General features: G+C 45.9%; 1 protein-coding gene across 6 annotated transcripts in view; it reads left to right on the top strand.

The window, feature by feature from the left end:
- The window catches only part of SESN2 (sestrin 2), a 57,945-nt gene that overhangs the window by 27,588 nt on the left and 3,010 nt on the right, over positions 1 to 27,347 (top strand). For 3 of the 6 annotated variants that reach the window (XM_083511959.1, XM_083511961.1, XM_083511963.1), the window contains exons 2-10: positions 13,643 to 13,708; positions 18,042 to 18,239; positions 20,057 to 20,239; positions 20,743 to 20,955; positions 21,622 to 21,781; positions 22,427 to 22,542; positions 23,168 to 23,358; positions 24,739 to 24,883; positions 25,710 to 27,318. In XM_083511959.1, the coding sequence (XP_083368085.1) occupies positions 13,643 to 13,708; positions 18,042 to 18,239; positions 20,057 to 20,239; positions 20,743 to 20,955; positions 21,622 to 21,781; positions 22,427 to 22,542; positions 23,168 to 23,358; positions 24,739 to 24,883; positions 25,710 to 25,796 (1,359 nt within the window). In that variant the 3' untranslated portion in view covers positions 25,797 to 27,318. The remainder of the gene's footprint in view (positions 1 to 13,642; positions 13,709 to 18,041; positions 18,240 to 20,056; positions 20,240 to 20,742; positions 20,956 to 21,621; positions 21,782 to 22,426; positions 22,543 to 23,167; positions 23,359 to 24,738; positions 24,884 to 25,709; positions 27,319 to 27,347) is intronic. The other 3 variants (XM_083511960.1, XM_083511962.1, XM_083511964.1) reach the window with 1 other exon arrangement.

Genomic DNA, 27,347 nt, shown 5'->3' with positions numbered 1-27,347 from the left:
ATAAATAATTTATTATTATTATTATTATTATTATTATTATTATTATTATTATTACTACTACTATTATTATTTGCTGTTTCTTCAGCTGCCATTTGATCGCAGCCTCCACGGAATGAATTTCTCTGTTGGCTTCTGCAGGAAAACCCAGTGAACATGTAAACCCAGCAGCCCCTTCTTAGGTTGCCATATTTATATGCTAAATGACCTGGGAGTTAAGCCCTGCTGAACTCAAGGTGTCTTGCTCCTGAGTAGGAAAAACAGACTGGCGGGAGGCCCTGGTGCATCAAAAGTCAATGCCTGCTCAGCCCTTCGATGCTTGCCAGGCCCTGGTGCCACAGGCTTGGGACGGCGTGCGCAAACCCTCCTCTCCTCCTCCTCCTCCATCCCCAGCATGGAAGCTATGGCCCTGCTGGGGTGATGGCGCATGTGCCCACAGAGAGAGCTCTGAGTGCCCTCTCTGGCACACGTGCCCTAGGTTCGCCACCACTGGTCTATAGGGCCAGAGCCTGGACACTCAAACACAAGATGCCCCCCACTGCACATTACAGTGGTGCCTCGCAAGACGAAAAGAATCCGTTCCGTGATTCTCTTCGTCTAGCGGTTTTTTCATCTTGTGAAGCAAGCCCATTGACAGATTAGAGGATTAGTGCTTTTAGCGGCTTATCAGCTTATCGGATCAGCGGCTTAGCAGCTTAGAAAAAGGGGGGAGGGGAAAACCCCCGCAGGAACTCACAAGACATTTTCGTCTTGCGAAGCAAGCCCATAGGAGATTCGTTTTGCGAAGCACCTCCAAAACGGAAAACTCTTTCGTCTAGCGAGTTTTCCGTCTTGCGAGGCATTCGTCTTGCGGGGCACCACTGTAATAGTCTGGCAGTGCAGAAATGCCTCAGGAGGGAAGCTGTGGAGGAGGTAGTCTGGAGACACAGAGGCTTCCAAGGCCTCACTCTGCTCCCAACCTTTGTCAGAGCAAGTTCGTCGCTTGGAGTTACCCACTGTCTGGCAACCTTTGCTTTACCCTCCAGCCTTGCTGCTTTCTCCTTGGGATCTGGCATTGGCCCGTCATATGTCAGTACAGTGACACTTTAGCTAATGGGGCCTCCTGCTGCTGCTGCACGATTTCTGTTTTCATCCTGAAGAAAAGTTCTTAACCCGAGGTACTATTTCTGGGTTAGCGGAGTCTGTAACCTGAAGTGTCTGTAACCCGAGATACCACTGTATACAAACTGCATGGTTTCTCTTAATTCCTGTTTTGACAACTCCCAAGAAACCTTCATCTGGTCTGAGCTCAGATGTGTACATGCCATTCTGTAACACGTTGATTAGCTTAATAAGGGTATTGCCCAAATGTGGATTTTGGAATAGTGCCTCTCTCTTCTGCAAAGTAAACTCACGACGCTGTTGTCATGTGTACAGTCTGAGGATTGAGCTCTGGGGGTGGGAAGTTGTGCTAGTTTCAGGCAGAACAGAGGGTTGATCGACCTGATATCTGTGACATCACAAAGTAGCTTTTTGCTGGAACAGTTTGAAAAACAGTTTGGAAACAACAGATTGGGCAAAAATGTCAGGGGTCATATGAGTATGTGCACATAAGAATAATAGTTTAGAAGCCATGGGTAGGGAACCTATCCACCGCCCGCCCCCCCAATGTTGGACTTTAGCTCCCATCAGGATTTTAAACCTTATGGGTTTAAGATTCTGGTTACTGAAATTAACATTGAGCATTTCCCACCTTGGATGTGATAGTGGGAATCTGTGGTTTAAAGAGATACTGGAGGGTCACAGTGTGGAAGCTGGCACACCAGGGAGGAATGTGAAGGCCCAACACTGGTTTTCTTCTTACAAAGCCATTGTTTACCAAGCCAAGAATGTTATGTCTGTAATGGCCCACAGATTACTCGCTTACCAGGTTATATATCCTGTTTTTCTAGCCAAATGCAAAACTGGAAGCACCTAGCTGTGTCACCCTGTGTAATTCCCTTATCTGTCAACAAGGAGGGATTCATAGGCCAAGGCTAACTTGAACCCGTGACCAGAGTGCTTCTGGGCCCATTGTAAGTACTGGTGAAATTACTGACCAGCACCTGTTGCAATTTTTGTGCTATCTTCATGGGCAGCACCACATAAAGGCATAGGCGACAGCAGTCAAGTCCCTTATATGCCAGCAGAGGGTGCAGCTCTGAGCAAGAATGCCCCACTTCATGATGAATAGGCATAGAACAAATGGAACCTGGAACAAAACGTTGCAGTGTGAAGTGCTTCTGTTCACGATGCCAGCCAACCAGCATTGCTTTCTTTCAAGACCTTCAGTTTCTGGTTTTCTTTTTCCCCTTTCTCCAGAAGGCAGTCAGCATTCTTTAGCCATTGAACATCCTCAGCCCCTATTGAGCTTTTTGGGGAAGGATGCTCCCTTAGTTACTTAGGGTATTTTTTGTGCTTCTGTAAACCTTGGCAAGTCTCCTGAGCCTTCTGAAAGCTTCCTTTAGTGAGTGAGTGGTGCCATTTTGGCTTCATAAGAGAAAGCAGCCGGCCTTGAACTTCGGAAACAGAACAGTGGTGCAGGAGCTGAAATAATGTATTCAACTGCACTGATTTCAATTATTACATTTCAGTCAATAAAATAACTGGGCTACATATATTTAAAGAGGTAGAAAGCTCTTTTGGAAAAAATACTCATCAAAGTGCAACTTACATGGTCCTTCGTTTGAATGGTCTCATGCAGAAGTTCCTGGGTTCAGTTCCCAGCATCTCCAAATAAGGCTGGGAAAGACTCTTGTCTGGAAACCTGAAGATCCACTGCCAGTCCCCATAGACAGGCCTTTGCCAACTTGGTGCCCTTCAGAATGTGTTGGCTACAACTTCCCATCAGCCACAGCTGGTGTAGACGATGTTGAGCTAGACTGACCCCTGGCAAGGATAGCTCTCTGGATCTGATAGATCTACAGCTCTCATCATCCCTGATTCTTGATCCCTGCCAGCTAGGGTTGATGAACCCAGGCCCTCTGAACCAGCCCTTCTCCATGGGCCCCACTGAATCTACCTCCTCACTGAAGCGGGTCTAGGGCTCTCTTGTCAGCAATCCTTCTTCCCAGGGAGCTCTGGGAATTATAGCTCTGTGGCGGGAATAAAGGTCTCCTCGAACAACTCTCAGCACCTTTAACAAATTGCCCTTAGGCCAAGATGGTGCCTAAGACTGCTATTCCAGCTTACCTTAAGACCAGTAAGAGACCAGACATGGATCTATATTAGTTGCTGCTGGTCTGATGGGTAATTTTGCTGTTGTTTATGTGGCTTAATTTATTTAGTGCTTGGTATCAGATTTTAAGATAAAGCCACCTTGTGGATTGTCAGGCAAGGCAGGTGGTTAACAGAAAGGTGGCAAAAGAATAAAAAAAACCTGGGGATGTTGGGTCAACCTAAAGAGCCGTCTCAGCTGATTGGCTTTGGTTCTATAGGCTCCAACAGACTGAGCAGCCTCTTTGGCCTCCTGAGTTTATGACGCTATAATAACCTTGTTTTGTTGCACGGCTTGTAATTTGCTTAACCTTTCCTGACTTGCTTATCAAGTATGCTCTTGCCAATTCCTGACTAAGCGTTGCGTCTCATCTCCTGCGGAGTCACCCTACCTAGTCAGCACGCTGGCTCTTGTTGGGTGACTTGGGTATCCGATACCGTCTCTTTCAGAGCGATAATGGAGCCACTTCCCAGGCTGAAATCCGCCAAGTTTAGGTGTCTGGTCGCCTGATGGCACCGTTGCCTGTGGGATCAGACAAATTGAGACAATCACCCTCTACTTCAGTCGAGATATTGTAGCCAGAGGAGGATGTTGCTATGGTTAATTAGTTTTAATAAGCCTTAGTTATTATGGAGGACACGTTTTAATAAACCTAACCACCATTCCAAGATGCTTTATCATGCACTTTCTATGTTGGCATGTGCTGGGTATCTCAGCTGGGTTTTGGTGTGCCTGAGATTGAACAGCCTTGGACCAGTTGATGGTCAGGGTATTTGTGGAAAAGCATGGAAGTTTTGTCTGCTTTTCTAGTAGTATCTCATGTGTACTTTGGTGATGGGGATCAGTTACAATCTGCGATTTGCTTTAAATTTTAGATGGGAGGAGGGAGAGTCAGTATTGCCTTTTCTCCAGCTTCACCTGAAATATTTGTTTCAGACTCTGAGGTGCTTCCATCTATAAGGGACCTGTAATATCAGGTACCTGGGTTCCCTCCCTCCTTTGCCTTAAAGTTTATTAGAATACCACATAAAAGTTCATAACAGTTTGTATTAAAATTACAATCCCTATACAAACACAAAGTTAACACAGGAAAAAGTATATGAACTAGATCATTAAATTTGCTGCAAAATTATCCAGTAAGAATCTTGGAGAATAGGAAGGGTCCTGCTGGATCCAAGGCCAGCATCCTGCTCTCACAGTGTCCATCAAGGTTTCTATGAGAAACCGCAAGCAGGACCTGGGTGCAAGAACCCCTTCCCCCCCTGTGTTCCCAGAAGCTGGTATTCAGATGCATTACAGTGGCACCTCGGGTTACATATGCTTCAGGTTACATACGCTTCAGGTTACAGACTCCGCTAACCCAGAAATAGTACCTCGGGTTAAGAACTTTGTTTCAGGATAAGAACAGAAATCGTGCTCCAGCGACGGAGCAGCAGCAGGAGGCCCCATTAGCTAAAGTGGTCCTTCAGGTTAAGAACGGACCTCCGGAACGAATTAAGTACTTAACCTGAGGTACCACTGTACTGCCTCTGATCATGGAGACAGAGCAATAGCCATCACAGCCAGTAGCCACAAACTTGTACTCCTATGAATTTGTCTAATCCCCTTTTAAAACCGTCCAAGTTGGTCGCCATTATTACCTCTTGTGGGACTGAGTTCCATAACTTGTCTATGGAGTGCCTGAAGAAGTCCTTTGTTTTAGCTGTCCTGAACCTTCCAACATTCAGCTTCATCTTGAATATACTGTTCTGTGTGTTTTCTGTGGGGTTGAGTGGGGAGTGAAGCATCTAGCAAAGGGCAAAGGGCAGGCTTTTCCGTTCCCTGTAGCTACAGTGGAGTGTTCTGCGTGCAAAAGTTCCCTGGTTTGATCCCCAGCATTTCCAGGCAGGCTTGATAAAAGACCGTTGTCTGAAAACTTAAGAGAGTTGGTACCAACTGGTGTCGACCGCAGATAGACAACCTGTGGCCTGCTATGTTTCTCCCAATGAACACATCTTTGCAAGCAGTGTTGTTTAATATTTATTATTAATTTATTTATTAATCAAATTTATATACCACCCTTCACCCATAGATCTCAGGGTGGTTTGCAACCTAAAAATACAACATACAAAATACATAATAAAAATAAGAACAAAAACAAACCCAATCATCTCCCACGACATATTTAAAAGGTGATTGGATGTTAATTGGTCAAAGGCTTGATTGTCAAGGATCATTTTCATCTGACGCCTAAAGGTATATAGTAAAAGCGCCCTGTGGGGAGAGTATTCACAAAAGGGGAGGCCACTGCAGAAAAGGCCTGTTCTCATGTTGCCACCCTCCACACTTCTCATGGAGGAGGCACACGGAGAAGGACCTCAGAGAATCATCTCAGGGTCGAGGTAGGTTCATGTGGAGACAAGTGGTTCTTGAGGTATTGCGGTCCTGAGCTGTTTACATTTACATTTTCAGGCAGATTTTTCAATAATATGCACATTTTTATTGTTGGAGAACTGCGTTGCGAAATTTGGAGAAGTGTGGCTAGCTGCATTTTGGTTTGCTGATCATTTTGGGGAAGTCAAGATGAGGCAGCTTCTCGGTAAAATGTCAACTGAACATACTCTCGCCCCCATCATTCTATGAAACAAGGAAATTAGGAAGTGGAGGCATGGGGATGGGTAAAAAAAAGTGGTTGGTGGAGTTTTTAAATGGTTAACCAAAAATCATTTAATCAAGAAGGTAAGGGGAAGCCTTAAACTACTCCTTTAAAGACAAGAGATAAAAACAGTCTTTGCATTGAGGGAGAGATGGTTGGCAGAACAGACAAGGAAGTGGAGGCACTAAGAAGTGACTTGTTAAAATTGTATAAAGTGATTTACAGATTCTTTTCTTATTATTACCACCCTGCTAGGTAGATCATTTCTGTAATCATTTTCTGAACTGGGAGGCCCTCTTTGAGGTTGATTCTTCTCCTTTCACCTGCATTCATTCTAGATCATGGGCGTAGCCAGGATTTTTGTTGGAGGGACAGGCCTTTTGTTGGGGGCACAGAACCTCAGTCAATTATATATATTTATTGATTTGGGGGGAGGGCAGCTGCCCCCAGCCCCCCTGGCTGTGCCCATGTTCTAGAGTTTTATAAAGTCAATGTTGCCAGGCTTGAGTGAACAGACTGTGTAGGATTTGTGCATGGGTTTTGTGTCTTAACAGAGAAGGTGGGGACATTTGGTTCAACTGCTGTGCCAGTGGGAGGCTGGAGGATGAGATTAATCAGACATCAAGAGGAGGTGGGTGGCAGAGGCAAAAATCCATAATCTGAGTATTCTCCTTTTGGGAGAACAATCCGTTTTGGCTGACTTGCCTGTTTCCCAAAGGAGTCCTCTGTTTCAGCTCCCCACCCTCTTGGTGGAAACAAGTTGCATCATAGGGAATTGGTCTGTGACGTGATGCATCTGTGGGCAGACACAAGACTATTTAGGGATGCAATGTGTTAGAACAGGAAGCACAGAAGCCGCTGAGGATGGGAAGTGATCGGGCTTAAGTTCTGTCGTGAAGGCAGGCAAAAAGAATCTACTCCTCCCCTTTAAAAGAGAGAGAGAGAGAGAGAGAGAGAGAGAGAGAGAGAGAGAGAGAGACCAAAATCAAGGTAGGTCAGTCTGACTTTTTGGTTGTAAGGAAATGAGAGTAAATAAATGTTGCTTGGCTGCTTGATATCAGAGATCCATGTTGAAAGGGGAGAGACCTTTTTTGTTTGGGTTGACAATCCACTTGCTTTGAACTGGTCCACTGACTTACTGGGAACACTTGAGAGTAAATAGATTATATATAAATTATCAGCAGGAAATTCCCATCTGGAAGAATGGAGAGGCAGCAAAAGTTCAGCTCTTCAGTCTTTTCAGATCTGAGACTCTCCTATTAATCCTTACATGGGATACTCTTATAACTTCTGGTTTTATGTATCTGCCAAACTTGGCACCGCTGGTCTTCAAGTGACTGAGAGCATGTGGGTTAGTCCCTTGAAGTAGGTACCTGGTAGCAATTTTCGAGCTTTTCAAATGCGAAAAATACAGTCTGTTGGCTTGCTGCGGGGATGGGGGTGGATGAGGCATGGTTGGGCTTGCTTTCACAGGTTTGTTTTTTTCCATGCAAAGGGATTCAGTACAAACAGCTCCTCGCTGATTGATTTATGTTTCAAGGCATCTGTCCTATTGTTGAGAGAAAGTTAAATTTATCCAACCCAAGCTTTGAAGTGAGTGCTTACATTATAAACTTCACAATCCAGTTCAGTGCTTTAATGCATTCGTTTCTTTTGTTTTGCATGGCTAAGACCTGTTTCCCTGTTTTTGCAATGGCCAAGGTTCGCTAGCAAATCATGCCATAGACTGACCTGTGAATCTTGGTTGGGTAATTGCCGTGTTTTTCTCTTCAGTGATGGGGAACCTGTAGCCCTCCAGATATTGAACCACAACACCCATAATTCCTGGCCATTGATCATGCTGGCTGAGACTGATGGGAGTTTTGGTTCAACACCATCCCAAAGCCACAGGCTGCCCATGCCGGCTCTGGCTAATATCCATGCTAGAAAACAATGGCTAATAGTAGTCACCTGTGTGCCAAAGCAATGAAACTTTGCCATACTGGAAGAACATGCTGTTTAAGGGACACAGATTAATTTAGCACAACTTGGCAAGATTTAATTTTTTCCATTGACAAAATGATGGTGCACATATACAGGTGCCAGACCAATATGCCTGTTTCTGGAACTGTCAGGAACCAGTGGATGAACCAGCCATTCTCAGACCAACTATATGCTAACCTGTAACAAAGCAAAAAACTTCCATAGTTTATTACCTAATCCAACTTGCCTCTTTGCACTCCTGCTTGCTAGATTTTTTGCTATTATGTGCAGACAGCTGTAGTGATCCTATGTTATTTAAGTTCTCTGTTGTTCACTTTTTTGAGATATATATTAAAATAACACATATCCCTTCGCAAAATAGAAGTATTGAATTAGGATGGATGGAGAAAAGAGACCTGAAATAACACTTAAAACAATGGAAAAGAGGGCAATATATTATTTGTGTTTTATTAGCTGTAGCTTTACGCAAGTGTTTCAGAGTTACTTACAAGTAATAGTAAAATAAGCAACATATGAAAAACAAAATCATTAAAATGAAGCACAACATGAGGTAATCCTATCATAAAAAACAAATTATCCCGCTAACATAGGTCTAACCACCACACACAGCCCCCCACAGTGTGGAGGGGATGCCCCAACTGCTGCAAGGAAAAACAATAACCCACCAATACCTGAGGAAAAGAGGAATGGCTTTGCCTGGCACTGACAATATGTCAGTTTGGGGAGCCAAGTCTTCCTTCCTGATGAGGGCATTCCATATATGCGGGGGCAGGCACTGTTGGGATGGCATGTTCTCTAGTCGCCACCCGCCAGACAGTTTTAAAAATGGAAGAAGGGCCATTTGAAGAGGGATGAGGAACCTGTAGCCCTTCAGATGTTGCATGGAAACCCAGCCAGATGGGCGGGATATAAATAATATAATTATTATTATTCTCTCCTCCTTGACAATTGCATACCCCCAAACATTTCGGGAGGGCAATTTGGAACACACACACAGCACCCCAACACTGCTGCCACTTGCTCACTGCCCACCTGCTAGCCACCGCCTTGCCTTCACTTGTGCGGAACCAAAAGAGCGCGGAACCAAAAGACATGTGTCTTTTGCTTCCACACTCCTTTGGTCCCAATTGGCTGAAATCCCGGAAGTGCAGCACTGGCTTCCATAAGTACACCGTCTGTTCCATTTTTTGGTCCCGCACTCTGGTGTGAGCCAACTGTCTTGCGATCCAAGAATGTGTGTATTTGGGTCCCACGCTGTGGCACATTCAGAGCATGGGAGCCAAAACCCAGGATTTGGATCAGGGTGGCTTCTGTCAATCCAAGGTGTCCCGCTCAAAACGGGACATTTGCGCTGTATGCAATTGACCATGCTGGCTAGAGATGTGGAACTGACCATGCTGGCTTGGTTCATTGTTCCTTTGTCAGTGAATTAATTATTTAAAAGAAATTTTAAAAAATATTGATGGTTTAGATGATCAGGGAAAGAAAGCAGGTGAGAGGGATATAAATATAGCCTGTATTACTAATGACCACCTGTGATTATTTATATTGCACTTTTGAAGCTTTATTTTATGGAAGCTCAAAGGATTACAAAATCTTGTTTTTGTTCCATTCTGTGATTGGCTGGCTCTAGTATCTGGCGACAAAAAAGGAGTCCAGTTTAGTTGCTCTTTGGCAATCTGAAGCGCCTCCAGCCGAGGCCTGACCTTCCTATTCTCCCTCCCTTTTCTCAGCTTTCTAACCCTCCCTTTATCAAAGCTCTTTTTGTGTATGTGTGTGTGTGTGTGTCTGTCTGTCTCAGAGGCTGGAAAAAAAAGTCTTGTCGAGTCAGCAGCTTTGGAGAGCTTTATATTTGAGCTGAGTTAGACTTGCGTGGTTAGGGTGTGTGCATGGGGGGGGGGGAGGAAGAGTGGCAAAGGTTAGTTCACCAGTGTCTTGTGTGTGCCTCTGGATATAGGCTTCTGGCTCTTTCCATTTTAAAAAAAAAGTGTCATTCCAGGGAGTCAGCATTTTTGGAGACTGTGAAATAAGGAAGCTTTTCTTTAACCCTTTATTTAGCCAGCTGCGCAAGTGTAAATACTGGTTTGTGGGCTTCTTTTTTTCTACTTGTTTGTATGTGTTTCTCGCTCGCTCGCTCGTTTTTTCAATGTTTAATGAAAGTCTAAAAAGGGGGGGTGGAATAAATAGCCCCGCTCACCTTCCAACCCACAGGCGACTTGTGTTCTCACGCTTGCAGAGAGCAGCGCTGGAACGGCTGTGACTTGATGAAGGAAACTGTTCACTAACAAAATCACGTTTTGCCCGTGATGATCATGCACTCAAAACAGCAGAAACCCATCCCTACTTTCTGGTCAGTAGGGATGAAAGAAGGCAATCTACTTCTTTTCCACCTTGGATGCATTGCATGCTGCGCTGTTTCTATTCTGCTGCAATTTGGCTTCCAACAAGAACTGCATTATTCATCTTCTTTTCCGCTATGGTGAATTACATAATCAGTTACATTAATCCACACACAATGCAAATTGCGGGGGTGGCGATGACAATTTATCAAACACATTTCATTGGTGGACTGAAGAATGACAACATTGACCACAGATAATATTTGTTGGATTGTTTAGCCTTCCAGATATGCGATGAATAAGGGAACACCAGCAATTTCTGCTCACGTTTCCATTTTTGTTGAAGTTCTCTGGTATCCCTACTGATGTCCATACCTACATTTTCAAACAGTAGCGTTCTGTTGCGTTTGAATATTTTATGTGCACTTTTAAAATAGAAAAGGATATGAAAAGGCCCAAATGGAAACTCTGAAGGTTTTGACCAAAATAGTATTTTAATTAGGGCTCATCCAGACTTATGTTTGTCCTGAGCAAGATAATTGCATTTGTTACAGTTGGGAAAATTCACTTTTTGAGAGAGTTTGTGTGTATTCCAGCAGTCCTAAAGATTCTAGGGCTGCAAGTTTGGTGGCAGAGAATCTGCCTTGCATGCTGAATGTCCCAAATTCAATCCCCACTGAAAGAAACTGGTGCCTGAAATCCTGGGAAGCTGCTGCCCGTCAGTGTAGACAGCACTGAGGTAGACAGGTAGACAGACCCAGTGGTCTGGCTTGGCATAAGGTAGCTTCTTGTGCTCCTAAATCTGAGTTGCTTTTTTATTACTGAAACTCGTATTGAGATTCTTGCATTGCAAGGCGTTGGACTAGATGACCCTTGGTCCCTTCCAACTCCACAATTCTATGACTATAGCTCTACAAATGCAATACAGTACTTACGTAAAGAAAATAGAATACTAGCGCAATAACAAACAATAAGGTAAAATACCAAACGTAAAGGACATAAAGTGGTGATATCTTAGCAACCTTCACTAGGGATCTTGCTACCGTTGAGTTTGTGACCCACACCATAATAAAGTGGAGGTTGTTTCTCCTTTTAAATTCATACCATCAGCTCTTCAGAAGGCTCCTTTATGCCATTCTTTGATCAGTTTTATCCATTTGCAAATCTGGCCTGCAGTGATGTTTGAAAGTACTTAACCCTCCAAAATGCAGGCTAATTCCTTATTACTTTCCTTCTCTGTGACAACACTGATTATTATTTTTTATTTCTGCAGTAAATAAGTAAAAGCGGCATTTAAAAAATACAATGAACTTCTGTGAGGTGATAGGAAAGAATGGACACCTGAAGACGGTGTTATATCACTACATTTGCTTAAAGGGGCATCTTTTGCAGGCTTCCCCAACTTGGTGCCCACTAGATGTTGTTTGCCTACAGCTTCTATTATCCCTAATGACAGGCCGTTCTGACTGGGGTTGATGGGAGTTGGGGACCCACGACATCTGCAGGTCACCAGGAGAAGGCTGTTTTAAATCTCATGACTGGCTTTTGAAGACATGTTGGCCAATGTGTTGCTGCTTGTCCTTTCCCCTCTCCCCTTTCTCTCTGCCTCCACACTCCCACCTTTGGTAACTTATGGGTTTTTTTAATAAAAAAAACACATGAGTTTCTGCTGCCTCTAATTGTATCTCTTAATTTTGTGGTGAACAGCTTGTTTGGTGCTGACAGCCACATCAAAAGTAGATGATAAGCCCTCAGGGTTACTAACTTTGCATGTTATTGTTGGATGTAATTAACTTTTTTGAAAGCTCCAGCACAGTCAAGAAATGGGAAGATGTGGTTGCTGGTTGCCTATAGAGCAGTGTTCATCCTGAAATTGCCATGCATGGGGAAACATTTTAATAGGAGAGCCCTGGTGTGGTGCAGCGGCTATGAGCCAGCCGAGGTTTCTAGTTCAACTCCTGACTCCAGCAAGAACTCACTTAAGTAGCCTTTACTGGATTCCCTGCTCCATGTTCCTCTGCATAATGGGGTGGATACAGGGCCTGTGCTGCAGAGTTGTTTGAAAGATCACTGAGATCATCGAGCTAAAGTGTTTTGACCTCTGGGTGTGGTCTGAAAACTCCTGTATAACTTCTGGGGGCCCATTTGCACTGTGCATTTAAAGCAGTATCAAAACCCCTATACCCCTCACAGCAGTATGGTTTCCAGAGTGGGAATAGGAGTTTCCTAGAATCCACACGCTGTTGGAGGACAATCCTTGTTCTTCTCCATATTCCAATGCTGCAGTCGCCAGGTTTCCTGCTTGGCAGGGGGTTGGACTCGATGGCCCTTGCGGTCTCTTCTAACTCTATGATTCTCTGAAAGATTCACTCGCCAGCAGCGAGCTGGCAATTGCATCAGCGAGCTGGCAATTGCGTCTGCGGACCTTAGCCTTGGTCAGTGCATAGAAATAACTCCACTGGTAGCCAATCTCTTGCAAAATTTAGGGCACAATACTACTTTCCTATGTGTTGTAGCGCATAAGCACTGCTTGCTCAGCTTTCCCTCTTCAGTACTGAGCCAGCGGGGAGTGTAGGCCTGGCTCTCTGATATACACAGACCTCCCAGTCCTGTCTAGGAGTGCCAGAAAACTCTCCGCTCAGGTGGGGGGGGGGGAGAGTGCCCGGAGGCCCTGCAGCACTAAGCTGTCTTCAGTTGACGCCTTCAACAAAACCCCTCTTAGGCAGTGGCCTAAAGCACAGCAGAGAAGTGGCAGGTGGTGATGTGGGTTTGTCTGCCTTCTGTTTGTCTAGTCTTGGAATTCAGCAGGTGGCTCTTAGGATCAGCTGTCTAGATAAAAGTCTTCCAGCCTGCAGCTCTTCTTGCCCTGGCACCGCTGGTCTGTGGAGTGTGAGAGAGAAACTAGGTTACCAAACGCCTCCTGTCCTGGGGAGATCGTCTTGCTGATGCAAGGCTAGGCCCTCTGTTGCAGGGAGAGGGGAGATCTCCCTGTAACGCTGAGTCAAAGGCAAAGGGTGACCAGCTCCTCCTCCTTTAAGAGATATTGTCGCTTTCTTTTCTGAACGTGGGGGAGGTGGATGGAAATCCCCAAACTTCACACTGAGCTAACCAGTTCTGGGCAGGTCTTTTATCTGATGCAATTCCTCCGGGGCTATTGCTCCAAGCGGCTTTTGCAAGGAGGAGAGGTTGAGAAAAAGACATCTCATCAGCAAAGCCTAACTTAAAGTTTCCAGCAGCCTTTGCTCTCTAGGGTCTGGCGCACTCCCCCCACTCCTTTGTGCTTTCTTTCACTCTTGCCTTATTCTCCCCACCCCACCCTTCCTCCACCCCCAAACTGACATACAGCCTCTGGCAATGGCTGTCCTCCCAGGGAAGAGGTAACTGGGTGGGGCAGAATCCCCTTTGATGTGAGTGTTGGTTCTTCTAAAAACAGCTGTTCCTTTCATTTTCCAGGACAGAGGAGTCAAAATCCCCCGGCAGTTGGGAAGAGGCCCCAGTTCCTTCATCCCGGTGGAAGAGGTAAGATGCACAGCTTGGAACTTCTTTTTCTCTGCCAGGCCAGGGAATCATCCTTACTAGAGAGGGCCTTGCAGTGATGGTGCTAGTTATTTTTGCATTTATGGGGATGGATCTGGGGGGCGGGAAGGAGTCTGGGTGCTGGGAAGGTTAGCTCTAGCTGCAGACACATTGTGCATTTAAAACACATTCGTCCTCCCTACCTTGGGGCAGGAATCCTGGGAACCATAGTTTGTTCCTTGCAGTGCTACAGTTCCCAGCACCCTTAGCAAACAGGCTATGTACTTGAGATCTCTCATATGCACAAGAAAATAGCCGGCAAGCATTCAGCTTCTAGTAGTCCTCAGGTGCTATAATATTAAAGAACTGAGTATTGATAAATAATAAATATTAGCAAAGGTGCAGTGTGCTTGCTGGTGATAAGCAGGAGTACTGTTGTTCAGGGTTCCCACACTCAACATTCCATGGCTGAACATTCTCTATCTTCCTTGTGCCATATGTAGGACTTCCCTTTGCTCTTTAGTTGTCGTCATTATTATTTTTTTAATTGTGTAAACCTCAGGGTGGTCCTGAGCATGGGAATAGCTCTCTTGTTAGTCAGTGCCCCTGTTATTTGGTTTCGTTTTTGAGGAAGCAATGCTTTGGGATGAGAGAATGTTTCAGCTAGGGGAACTGGAGCTGGGTTTGGGGGTGGGGTTTGCTGGGTTCCATGTTAGGAAGGAACATGTGTATTCAGTGCTATTTCTCTAGAAAAAGAGGTGCCAGAACTCACCATGAACGCCTCTTATAATGGCAATGGCGCCCACCTGAGAGGTGCCAGAACTGAGGTCTGGCGAGTTCTGGCTGGAAAAAAGCCCTGGGTGTATTTCTGTGCACACAGTGAAGGAACAGATGTGTAAATTGCATGAACAGATCTAGAGAGACCTGGCTGGGCCCCAACATTGTTTTTTAAAAAACCTCAGGGTGGGTGGGACGAATTTCCTTTTGGGGGGGAGAGGGGGCAGGAACACCCCCCCTCCGGTCTTGTGACCTCTAGCTACCACTATTCTGAGCACTACACACCACTGTCTCCAGCTTCTGTTTTATCTATTTATTGAGATAATTATAGACCATACTTCCATGACAATTAATCAAGGCAGCATTATGGTTAGGGTGTTGGACTAGGTCCTGGGAGACCAGGGCTCAAGTTCCCACTCAGCCATGATGTTCACTGGGTGACCTCAGGCACTTGTCTCTGAGCCTGACTGCCTTCTACTGAAGTCTAGGGATCATGTTCCTTAAAGGAGGCTAGAAAAAGCCAGTCAAACTGCTTCATAAATTCCAATTCCCAGAGGGAAACTGCAGTAGCTAAAAACAGGTTTGTTGTTCGCTGGTACTGATAACATAAATAGTTTGTTGTTCTGCTGATAAGAAGCAAATACCAGAACATCAATTATTTTATGAGTAGGACCTGCAAGAAAATGTTGCAGTGCGGAGTGCTCTTCTTCAGAAGGCCTACCAGCCAGCAATGCCCTTTTTGAGAAAACTCCATTCTTCCCTGCCCCAAGGAGGCCAGCCACCCATCCACTTTTTGAGAACACTGTTCCGGTTGCCCCCCTACCAACCGTGTTCCTGTGGCTGATAAGCATGCTTGGCTGTCAGTGAGCTTTTTTGGGAGGGCAAAGGGATCCACTTGACTTTTTATTCTTACAAATTAAAAAATTGTATTCCTGCAAATCTTAGTGCTCCCCTGGGTCTGCTAACATCTCTCTCCTCCACATGCGTGGATGGTGCTATTTTGCCTAAATAAGGATTTGCATTAAGAACAAGTTTGCTATTTGTATATATAGGATATATTTTTGTGTGTGTGTCAAAATACAGTGGTACCTTGGAAGTCGGATGGAATCCGTTCCGGAAGTCCGTTCAACTTCCAAAACGTTCAGAAAGCAAGGCACGACTTCTGATTGGCTGCAGTAAGCTCCTGCAGCCAATTGGAAGCCGCGGAGGACATTCAGGTTCCAAAGAAGGTTTGCAAACCAGAACACTCACTTCTGGGTTTGTGGCGTTTGGGAGCCAAACTGTTCGACTCGCAAGGCTTTCGGGATGCAAGGTACGACTGTGTTGCTTCTGGGGTGCTGCCTATTTAACTGGGATGAAGGAAGGGAGGCTGCAAATGAAAATCAACCCCTCTCACCACCAGCACTGAAATAAAAATAAATATCCTGTATTTTCCCCATGTTTTTCTCACACCTTAAAGAAGGGTTGCCCCCTTCTATGGTGGTTTTCTTGCCTAAAGCAACAGAGATGGATTATTGTTTACTTGTTTCTTTCCCTGACCTCTGGCAATCTTGCAAAACTGCCGGCCATGGGTTCAGAGTCATCTGAGGTGTTAATCCCTCCCCATCACCACCCCCACCCCTTCCTGGTTTTTGGGGGGCAGCCAGCCCTGCTAGCTTTCCAGCAGGGCAACACATAACACAGAGTGCTATTTGCTTATTGCCACAGCAAAGTCCTTGGCTTCCCCCACCCTTGTGCTTTTTTTTCTCTTCCTGTGATGGGAGTGACACATGTGTGAGCGTTGCCCTGTGATGTCGTCATCTCCTTATTTATCGAGTGACCTTCCCTCCCTGTGTATGCACAAACAACTTATCAAAAGACTGAGCGTCAGCTACCTCTCCCTGGCCACTGTTGCACCCATCAGATGCCGTCCTCACCCCTCCTTTCAAGCCCTGGGGTGGGGTGGGGGGACCCTTCAGGCAGCATAAATCTATTCAAATCCTTTGTGACTCTGCTCCTGTTACAGACTTCAGCTGCAGGCACACACCACATTCAACGCAACCCCCTGAGTCCTGGGAACTATAGTTTACCCCAGCAGAGCTTTAGCTCCCACCACCCCTAACAAACTATAGTTCCCTGGATTGTTGGAGGGGGTGCTTTAAATATATGGTGTGTATGCAGCCTTTGGGTGTGTGTGTGGGGGGGGTCCTTCTGGGCTGACAGCTGCCCCTTTGTCCTTTTCTCTCTGGCCTAGTGCCAGCTCCTCTCCCCACCTTCACAGGGGGTGCTGCTCAGAGCCATTGAGCCATTGGCTTGTCTGGCTGGGGAAATGATATGGGTTCTGTTCCTGGACAGCTCTGTGGTGCTGGCCACAAGGACAGTATCTGCTTCCAGAGACGTCACCGGGCAGGATTTTGATTCCAGCAACCGAGAGAGCTGTGTTTTTTGAAATTTCCCTGCCAAACAGGAGGGGCAAGGAGGTGGGTGATGGGCTGGGCTGTTGGTGGTGGCTGTTTTTTTGGCCTGGAATTTGAACAAACAACCCGATTGCATCAGATGGCTGAGCCCTTCAGCTGCTGTGGGAAACAGCTAAATTTCTCTCTCTCTCTCTCTCTCTCTCTCTCTCTCTCTCTCTCTCTCTCTCTCTCTTTCTCTTTCAAAGTTGTTTGCTCAATAAACTTTGAAAAGTGCAATGTCGAGTTGGCTAAAAAGTCTGCCACACTTTGCTCTCTCTGTAAAGGAGAAGATTCCTTCAGGTGAAGCTGTGACAATTGAATTGATTTATTGCAGACTTTCTGTGACTTTAGTAGGGGCAGATCTGCCTCATGCGTATGAAACTCATCCAGTGCATGTTTAAAGCATGTTGATTTATTTCGTTAATAGTTTTATATCATATCTTTCCCCCAAGTTGGGATTCAAGGTGGCTTACAACATTAAAAAAGCATAAAATACAGAGCAATAAACAAGTGACTTCCCCTAAATAATTCTGGGACCTGTAGTTTGTTAAGGATGCTGTGAATTGTAGCTCTGTGAAAGGGGTGCTGCCGTTCCCAGAATTCTAGTCAGGGGCAGGGAGTCATGTCCTTTAAAAGTATAGTTTGGATCTGCCCATAGAGATGGTAATCTACTTGGACAGGGTTGTTTTGGTAACATTGTGTATTTGACATTGTGTATTTGAAGTGCTTTTAGCAGCTCTAAAAACTATATAGGCACTCAGGGTTAACTCCAGACTTTCAGTATTTTGCAGGAAGGTTTCAAGTGCATACTGGGAAATCTAGGTTTGCGCGGTTAAAGTGAATTAAAGCACTTTGTCACCCTAGCACAACAAATTCACTTTTCATAAAGGATTGTACTTTTTGTGATTAGGGAAGTAATGGGGAAACGCACTGTGAAAACTAGTGGAGCTCTTCGCCATATAACCTGCCTGCAAATAAATGTGAACAAATGCCCCGTTAAAGACTGGATGCAATCTAACCTCTGCGTATGCTTTTTGCAACCTAATAGGCACGAATGCTCAATAAAAGATGCTCCCCTGGACAACCCATTACATTCCTGCCTTTTTTTTTTTAACCTGTTGTAGATCCTACAAGAAGGAGTAGAGAGTGCCCAGCGGCGCCTCTTCATTGAGGCCTTTGTTTCCACAGGCAGGGTGGATAACATTACCATGGTGATGGGACTGCATCCTGAGTACCTGACAAGCTTCTGGAAAACTCAGTACCTCCTGCTGCGGATGGATGGGCCTTTGCCATATCACAAGCGCCATTACATTGCCATCATGGTGAGTGACTGAGGAGAAATGGGAACCTGAGTCAGTAGGTGTAGATTTTAAAGAACACCTCATTTTAAAATGTTTCTTCTTCTTCTTCTTCTTATTTAATTCCCTAGCTATCCCTGCACCTGTTTAGATTCTGTGTTATGAATTACAACAGAATTACCTCAGAGTTGTTTCTAATCCTTCCAGTGGTCATAGCATTGCCCCAGGCAGCCACTCCCCAACAACACCCACAAAATGGCAGGTTTTTGTTTGTTTGTTTGTTAGTTAGTTAAATGGAGTGGCTGTTTCTATCACTGTTTCACTTTGTATTTTTATTTATTTGGACAACCTACATGCTGCTTCTGTTTAAACAAAACTCTGAGCAGTTTATGGCATAGATTAAAATGTCTTAAATATACAGCAAATACAAAAAGTGCCCAGATCATTTCTACATTCCCTAAAACACGGCTAAGCATTGAAATAAATCCTGTTTAGTATCAAAATAATAAGTCCTCTGAATCCTCTTTAGTATCAAAATAAACATTACACCATAGAATCAGCTACAAAAATGTGTGGAAGATAGAAAACAGCTAAACAAAATAGCCTCTGAACATCAGAAAGTAAGGTATTATAAATGAGAATCAAATAAAAGTTATAAATGTAACATTTTAAAAAGTAATGTGATTGGCAGTTAGGCAAAACAAAATCAGTTTGCCACCGTATGTGACTCATTCATAACCATTAAACAAATCATCCTGATTAAATTCCCATCTTATTCCCCTCTGGCTGCTGGTCACTTTTGTGTGTTTTTGTTGCCTAACTGCACACTCCTTACTGATTTCCCTCACAAGACCTAGAATATTAGAGGCCCCTTCTGCACTGCATATTTAAAGCAGTGTCATATCTCTTTAAACAGTCATGGTCCGTCTCTCTCTCCCCCCCCCCCGTCCGCCTGCCCAAGAATCCTGGGAACTGTAGTTAGCAAAGGGTGCTGAGAGTTCTTAGGCCACATCTGTTCCCCACCTAGACCTACAATTCCCAGAATTCTCTGGGAAGAAGAATGTATTATTCCCACTTGGGGAATAATATTGCTGTGAGAGGGACAGAGCTTGCCTAACAGCACTCTAGTTCTCGGGATTCTTTGGGGGAAGCCATAGCAAAGTGGTAATAATCGTGCTTCAGTTGGTGCGGATGTGGCCCTATAGCCGTAGGGATGCATTCAATGTTGGTCTTACTCAGAGAAGATCCATTGAAATTGAGGTACATGGCTAACCTGGGTCCACTTCAGTAGCACCTCTGCTCAGTGGCAGAATGTGTACTTGTCATGCAGAAGGCCAGGTCCCCAGTTTACTTCCTGGCACCTCCACATTCAACCAGGAAAGACGCCTGTCTGAACCTGTGTGGAGCCACTGTCCATTGGTGTAGACCAGCTTCCCCCAGGCTATTGTCCTTCAGATGCTGCTGGACTACAACTCCCATCATCCCTGACCATTGGCCACTCTGGCTGGAGCTGGCTAGGAACCGAGCAGTCTAGAAGGCACCAAGCTGGAGAAAGCGTAGTGGGCCGATGGTCTTGGCAGTAGAAAACTGCGTCCTGTGTATCCCTTGTTTTTAGAAATTATTATTATTAATAATAATAATAAATTTTATTTATGCCCCGCCCTCCCCAGCCAAGACTGGGCTCAGGGCGGCTAATTAAGCACTGCCCCGTGGGAAGCTTTCCCCCAAATCTGGGTCCCGTGTTGTTAATGTGGCCATGTACTCTGATTCCTGGCAGAGACTGTTCTCCTGCATTTCTTTATGAGTTACCCCTCTTATTAAGTTACCCCATTTTTTCTCAGGCTGCTGCAAGACATCAGTGTTCCTATCTGGTTGGCTTCCACATGGGGGAGTTCCTACAGGTGGGTGGGGACCCAGAGTGGCTGCGAGGCTTGCAGTATGCCCCACAGAAACTGAGGAACCTCAACGAAATCAACAAGATCCTGGCCCACCGGCCCTGGTTGATTACCAAGGAACACATTGAGGTGAGTAACTGAGGGTGGAAGGAAGGAGTTGGGAGTTGCGTGAACATCCATTGAGAACTCCACAGAGGACAGTGTATTGATTCATAAGATCATTGCTTTTTTAAAAAACGCACCCATTTTCTTGTTAATGGCAGGCCACAGAAAGTGATTCACAAACAAATATATGAAGCTGACTCATACCCGGTCAGACCATTCTTGTCTGTTGCACGGATAGGGTACATTTTTGGCCTGTGAGCCAGATCATTATCTGGCACCACCCTACGGACCATCTTTGTTGGGCAAGACAACCTGCCTGTCAATCACATGACATCAGATGGGGGGCAGGTAGATTGCCCTGCCACCTGTTGAAACCCATTGCCCTGCTGTTTAGAAAGCACAGCGCAGCCTTGCCAGCCTTATGTACAGCAGAGTTCTGAGCAAGATATTATCCATTTCCCATTTAAAGATGAGCAGTTCTTCTTTTGATGCATGGAACTAAATGGGGACCCCTTTGTTTTAAACAGGCGCTCCTGAAGACGGGCGACAACAGTTGGTCTCTGGCAGAACTCATCCAGGCTCTGGTGCTCCTCACACATTACCACTCGCTTGCATCCTTCGTCTTTGGCTGCGGCATCAATCTGGAGATCGACCAGGAAGGAGGCCACGTCTTTCGGCCGCCCTCGCCACGCAGTTGTGATAGCAGTCCGGCCTCGGAGGATGGAGTAAACAGTTCCAGTGTGAGTGGCAGTAAGGGGAGGGGTTCCATTTTTCTCGATGCATTAAGGACCCTTAAAGCCCAGTAGAAAACCGCACCAAAAACTGGCAGGGTCCATTCTTGGAGAGTGTTGGGAGTGCTGTGATTTCCACATTATATATCTGCTTACCTGAAAGCCTTCGTTGTCCTGCTTTTCAGCCTGAAAGGCTTCGAGAGTGGCTTATGAAACTTTAGAGGTTTATTTTAGGAAGCTTATACTCTTAAGCAGTGCTCTTTTCTTTTTTTAAAAAAAAAAAGTTTAGAGATACTCTTATTTTCCTGCTCATATTTAAATACTGCCCAACAACGAGGCCAAACTTAGATTCACAAAATATTTAGGGGTATGCATATCCCTGCATCCCCCCAGGAAAAAAGCACTGCTTTTAAGTAAAGACCATTGGCCCATATAGCTCAGTGTTGTCTACACTGACTGGCAACAGCTCTCCAACAGGCTCTTCAAGGTTTCAAGAGGGGGACATTCCCACCCCCAAGTGGAGATCCTGGGGATTGAACTGGAGGCCCCTTTGCCTGCAAAGCAGGTGCTGTACCACTGAGCTACAGCCGTTCCCCAGTTAAGCACTTTATAAATGTGTGCCCCTCTCCAGCCGTCATTCTGAGGACTGACTGGTTTCTGTCCCAATGTTCTCAGGGCTCAGATGCTATGGAGGAGGTGGAAGTGCTGATGGAGAGAATGAAGCTTCTGCAAGAGTGCCAGCTGGAAGAGGAGGCAGTCACCCAGGAGGAGATGGAGACCCGCTTTGAGATGGAAAAGAGAGAGAGTCTGCTCGTTACTCCCTCGGGTAAGACAGGCAAGTTCTCAGATGGGATCCAAGCCATTTCAGTGGGGAGTTTCCTAGTGATATGGCCTGCTAGACTTGGAAAAGATTTGAGGGGGGGGATCTCCCAGTGTCTGTGCTGTCAACAACCAAAAGCAGACTGTGCAAAGGGAAGTAGAGACTCTTCCACTGGAACTTAGTGCAACAAGGTAATCCCCCTCACACAGCCACAGTTCCCAGAGCGGTTTAACAATCAGTCCCTCTTCCTAGGGAAATCTGGGAATTGTGGCTCCCTGCAGGGAATAGGGATCTCCTAACAACTCACATCACCCTTAAACAAACTACAGTTTGGTATGGTATGATACTGCTTTACATGTATAGTACAGATGTGTTCTGCATTTAGCCACTGAAGCTGGAAAAAGGAGAGCAAGTTCCTTTTGTGAGAGAAGGATTATACACATGCAAGATGGGAACTATAGTGCTATTCCTATCCTGTCTTGGCAAAATGAATAAAGAATAATTCTAGGCTCCAAACTCCCTTTATTTTTCTAGGGTGTATTCTAGTTGAACAGCTTAGTTGCACATAGCACCTGCCCTGGTATAAGAGAAAGCACTGTCCAGAGGGTGGTGTTTTTGATGCTCTCACATTAATCTTCCTTGGGGCTTTATTCCCACTAGACATTGCTGAACACTCCCTGCCTCCCAATGTGATGTGCTTTGTGGAGGACCCAGAATTTGGATACAAGGATTTCACCAGGAGAGGAGAACAGACGCCCCCGACTTTCCGAGCTCAGGTACCTTGTCCGCATGCATTCACGGTCCCTGCTGTGTGTGAAGGTTCCTAGTCTCTCCCAACCCCACTCCCTCATTCTTCAAAACGCAATGCCAGTTCTGTCCTTTGATAGCAATCCAGCAGATTGGTAATATGCAATATTTGCCAGTGTGGTGTAGCAGTAAAAGTGTTGGGCTGTGACCTTGGACACCAGAGTTCAAATCTTATAGATAGATGAACTTAGTACCTGTGCATTCTACAATGCTATATTGTTCTACTTTAAGTAGATGAGTGCAGGGCAAGAACTGTCAAAATGGCAAACCACTTAAGAGCATCAGTAGGCTTTGTGGCACAGAGGCTGTTTGGTGGTGGCCACCGACTTGAATTGCTTTAAAAGAGTATAAGTCACATTCATGGCGGCCAAGGCTATAAGCAGCTACTAACCACATTGGCTATGCTTTACCTGCATTGCCAGAGGCATCATGCTTCTGACTACCAATTGCTGGGAATCGCAGACTGCTGTTGCACTCCAGTCCAGCCTGCAGGCATCTGCTTGGCCACTGTGAGAACCGGATGTTGGACTGGATGGGCCATGGGCTTGATCCAACAGGCTCACTTTATGTCCTTATGTTTCATTTTCTACACAGGATTACACCTGGGAGGACCATGGCTACTCACTCATCAATCGCCTATATCCTGATGTGGGGCAATTGCTGGATGAGAAATTCCAGGTGGTCTACAACCTGACGTATAACACCATAGCCATGCACAGTGGGGTGGACACATCCATGCTCCGGAGGGCCATCTGGAATTATGTGCACTGTGTCTTCGGCATTCGGTAAGACTTTGGTTTCTCCCCTCCCCTCCTCTCCCCTCCGCACTGCATTGTGTCTCATCAAGGCTAACCTGAGACCTTTCCAGACCTTTACTTTGCTGAATGATTACTTCTAAGAAAGGAAAGCATTGGATCAAGTTGCTTGCAGCACCAAACCATAGCATGGCACTTTGTGGATGAGTCTTGTACTCAGGTGCGCCATCAGTCCTTCATGGATTTTGCTTAATTAGTTGCTTACCCGTTTGGGAAACTACAAATGTCTGAAAAGTGGGATTAGAAATTGTAAGAAACTTTGCAGATAAACCCTAGTTTGCTGGTTCATGTAAACTATGGTTTGCCTTAAATCAGGAAGTAGGGCACATAGGTGAGAGGAGGAAGCACACAAGCCCAAAGCTTAGTCATGTGATGCTAAACCATAGCCTGGTTCTACTGAGATCCATCGTCCTTCTCAGACCGGTTGCTTTGTTTAGTATAGGACTGAAGGAGGAGATTGACTGTTTTGTGTGTTTTGGCTGGATTGATTTCTGTGACTAGCCTTGCACAGATCTCACCAAACAGGTGTGACTCAAGGGAGCTGAGTCACCTAATTCATAGAGAGGTCGGATGTTAGGCACGTTTGTGGGATGTGGGAGGACTTGTCCTGTCATATCCTCGGCTGGATCTGCCATGTGAATGGAACAGCTTCCCTAGAGCAGGGGTAGCTAACCTTTTCCTACCGCTGGTTTCTCTTTCTGCCCACCCTCTTTCCCTTCTTCGCCACCCCCCAATGAAATTAGGCCAGGGGCTCACCCCCTGACTTAAACGAAGAGGGAAGGGACAGTTGTGCTGTTAGTTGGCGTGTGGCTAAAGAAGTGATTTCTCTGGGAAGCGCCATAGCTTAGGGGTACAGGGCATGTGCTTGCATGCAGAATTTCACTGGCTCAGTCCCTGGCGCGTCCAGTTTAAAGTACCTTTCTGAGCAGAGCCAGGAAAGGGCTCCTCTGCAGAAGACGCCAGAGAGTTGCTGCCTGTCAAAATGGACTCTACTGTTGGAAGATGGATAAAGAAAGAGGATCTCTACACAGAGTGCATGCTTAGATTATGGAATTTAATCCCCCAGGAAGTAGTGATGGCCACCAACTTGGATAGTTTTCAAAGAGGATTAGATGTACTTTGTGGCTGTGTTCTGCTACCAACGCCAGAGGCCTTAGAACGCCAGTTGCTGGAAATGGGGGGGGGGGGAGTTGCTTTTGCACTTGGGCCTGGCATGGAGGCTTCCCCTAGGCATCTGCTTGACCTCTGTGAGAACAGGATGCTGCACTACTTGGGCCACTCGCGTTCTTAATGTTTTGACTTGATAGAAGGCAGCCCCGTAACGTTCACATCTTTGCACTTTCCCCCCAGGTACGACGACTATGATTACAGGGAGGTGAACCAGCTCTTGGAGCGCAGCTTGAAAATCTACATCAAAACCGTGGCCTGCTATCCAGAGAAAGCCACCAAGCGCATGTACACTCACTTCTGGAGGCATTTCAAACATTCTGAAAAGGTAAAGCCACATGGTGTTTCCTTGGGGGGTGAGAGAGAGGAGAAGGGAGGTCTGTTTCTCTCTCACTCTTTCTGGGGTCTCAAGAGACTGGTCTGAGTTTCTCATGGCTGAGAGAGTGATAGCAGGGATGGGGGAGCCGAGGACACAACACACACTCTGTGATGACGTGTGACAGCAATTTCCATCATCACTGGCCATTGGCTGCACTGGCTGGGCTGATGAGGTTTGGGTCCAACAAGACTGGGAGGGTCCCAATATAGGGTATGGCTGCACACTTGTACACTGTGGGTTGTATCCAGGGCTTTTCCTAGTCTAGTGTAGACCCATTGAAATGAATGGACACAACTAGCAGTTGTCCCACAAACTTTCAAACGAGCTGATTTATTTTCATTTCCTGTTTGAATTTCACCCCTCCTTCCATGAAATGAATGGGCCTAAGTTAGTAAAACATCCATTCAGTGGGCCAGGACTAGTATTGGGTATATCCTATACTTTTCTCATAAGAGCTTTTGTCTCCGAAATTGCTTGGATTTATAAATATATATATATATATATATATATATATATATATATATATATGCTGCTCTCCTAATCAATGCTGAGCTCTGAGCCAAGGCTCCATTGGGTGTCACCATTTAAATTTCCCATAATGCCCCAGGGAAACATCAGGGGATTATAACTCGGGGAAAGGAGCACCAGTTGCCAAGGAAACAAAATTAAAAAGGAGGGCGCAGGCTGGCATCAGCGGTAGTCCCTGCTGGGCCTTGGCATGTTTGCTCTGTTCTCTGCCCCTTTCCATTCTGACCTATCCCTTCTCACCTTCCAGGTGCATATCAACCTGCTTCTGCTGGAGGCCCGTATGCAGGCTGCCCTGCTCTACGCCTTGCGTGCCATCACCCGCTACATGACCTGACGGGACTCTGCTCCCCCTTGCTGTCCCTAAGGGGGGCAGGCCAGCTGTTTTGGACAGGGGAGCCTTCCCCTCCACACAAAGGCGTGTTTCTGGACTACGTTGCGAAAGACACTTTTGTCACCTTGCTCCCCCTGTGACTTTTTGGAGGGCTGTGTGTGGCGTTTCTGACACTGTTCTGAGCATCTCCTGCCAAGCGACCGGCCAAGGAGGGCGGTGCAGGAGACCAAACTCTACACGTGCGGTGAAAACCAACTTTGCCTAACCCCGGCTTTCTCGGCTGAGACTTGGGAGCCACCCCCCTCCTGCTGTGTGGCTTGTTGGCTCTGCCACCAGCAGGGAAAAGGGGTGGTCATGTTTGGATGGCCAGGCTTCCGGCCTCCATCTTGGAAGGCTCGTTTTGCCAATGCCCTTTTGCTGGCCTGTCATGTGTTGAAATTGGTGGTGGCTTCCTGTTGTGGCTACTCTCAGATACCTCCCCCTACACACCCACCCCTACCCAGTAGGTGATTAGTGCAATGAATGTCGGATCTCGTGGCCATGTCCTTTGCAACGACAACGCTGCTGGACCAGCTGAGGCAAAGACTTGATTAACCAAAGAGATCTCTCTGCCGCAATGTCAGGCTTTCCTTTCTCTACCTGCTGCAGGACTTTGAATGTAGGACTGTGAATGTTCGAGGAGGTCACGCTTTGGAAGGTGGGGGGAGGCCTGAGAATAATATGAAACAAGCAGTTTCCCCACTGCAATTTTGGTGACTACACTACATTTCTTAGCTTCCTACCTGAGATCACTGCACTCCATATGGCGACTGGCTTAAAAGAGGTCACACGGGGCAAAAGAATACCAGGTTGTGATTAAGTTTGGCCAGATTTTCCTTTTTCTTTTCACCTTGTCAACATGGGCAAAATGCAAGGGTCTCTCCTGGCCAGGGATGGAGAGATCTCTCAGCTGAGGAAACCAGTTTTGGAGTACACAGATTCTTAAGGACCAGATCCAGAACAGAAGGCTGCTGCACCTGTGAAAATCGGGGTATAGATAGGGATGTCCAACTGTGCTTGCCTCCCTTAAAAAAGCATCATCTCCCAACTTTTGTTTGTGTGTGTGCGTGTGCATGCATTTAGGCTGTCTCACAGATCCCAGAACTTGGGTGTTAGGCATTTATGGAGCTGTTATTTTCTCTGCCTCCTGGCCCTGTCCACAAGTTCCTCTGTGTTTTGATTAGGCAACAATGGGCCCACCTAGATGACCCAGAGTTGGGGGCTGAACAAACATTTTCAGAAGAGGTTGGCCTGATCTGTTTGTGCGATAGAATAAAGTGGTAACACTTACCATGCAATGCTCTGCCCTAGTTTAGATTGCAGGTGAGGTGCCATTTTTAAATGCTCTCCTACAGTAAATAAGTAGATGTCCCTGTAGGTAAAGAGCTAGCATGAAGGAAGCAGGCTCAACTAAACCCCCTCTCTCTGATATACTAGTCCTTTACTTGGAGGGAATAAAAAGATATACATATATATATATGTGTGTGTATATATATGTATGTGTGTGTGTGTATA

The sequence above is a fragment of the Podarcis liolepis genome (assembly GCF_965112155.1).
Source record: "Podarcis liolepis genome assembly, chromosome: 7".
In the NCBI taxonomy this organism is placed as follows: Eukaryota; Metazoa; Chordata; class Lepidosauria; order Squamata; family Lacertidae; genus Podarcis; species Podarcis liolepis.
This window is presented reverse-complemented; position numbering and strand designations above follow the sequence as displayed.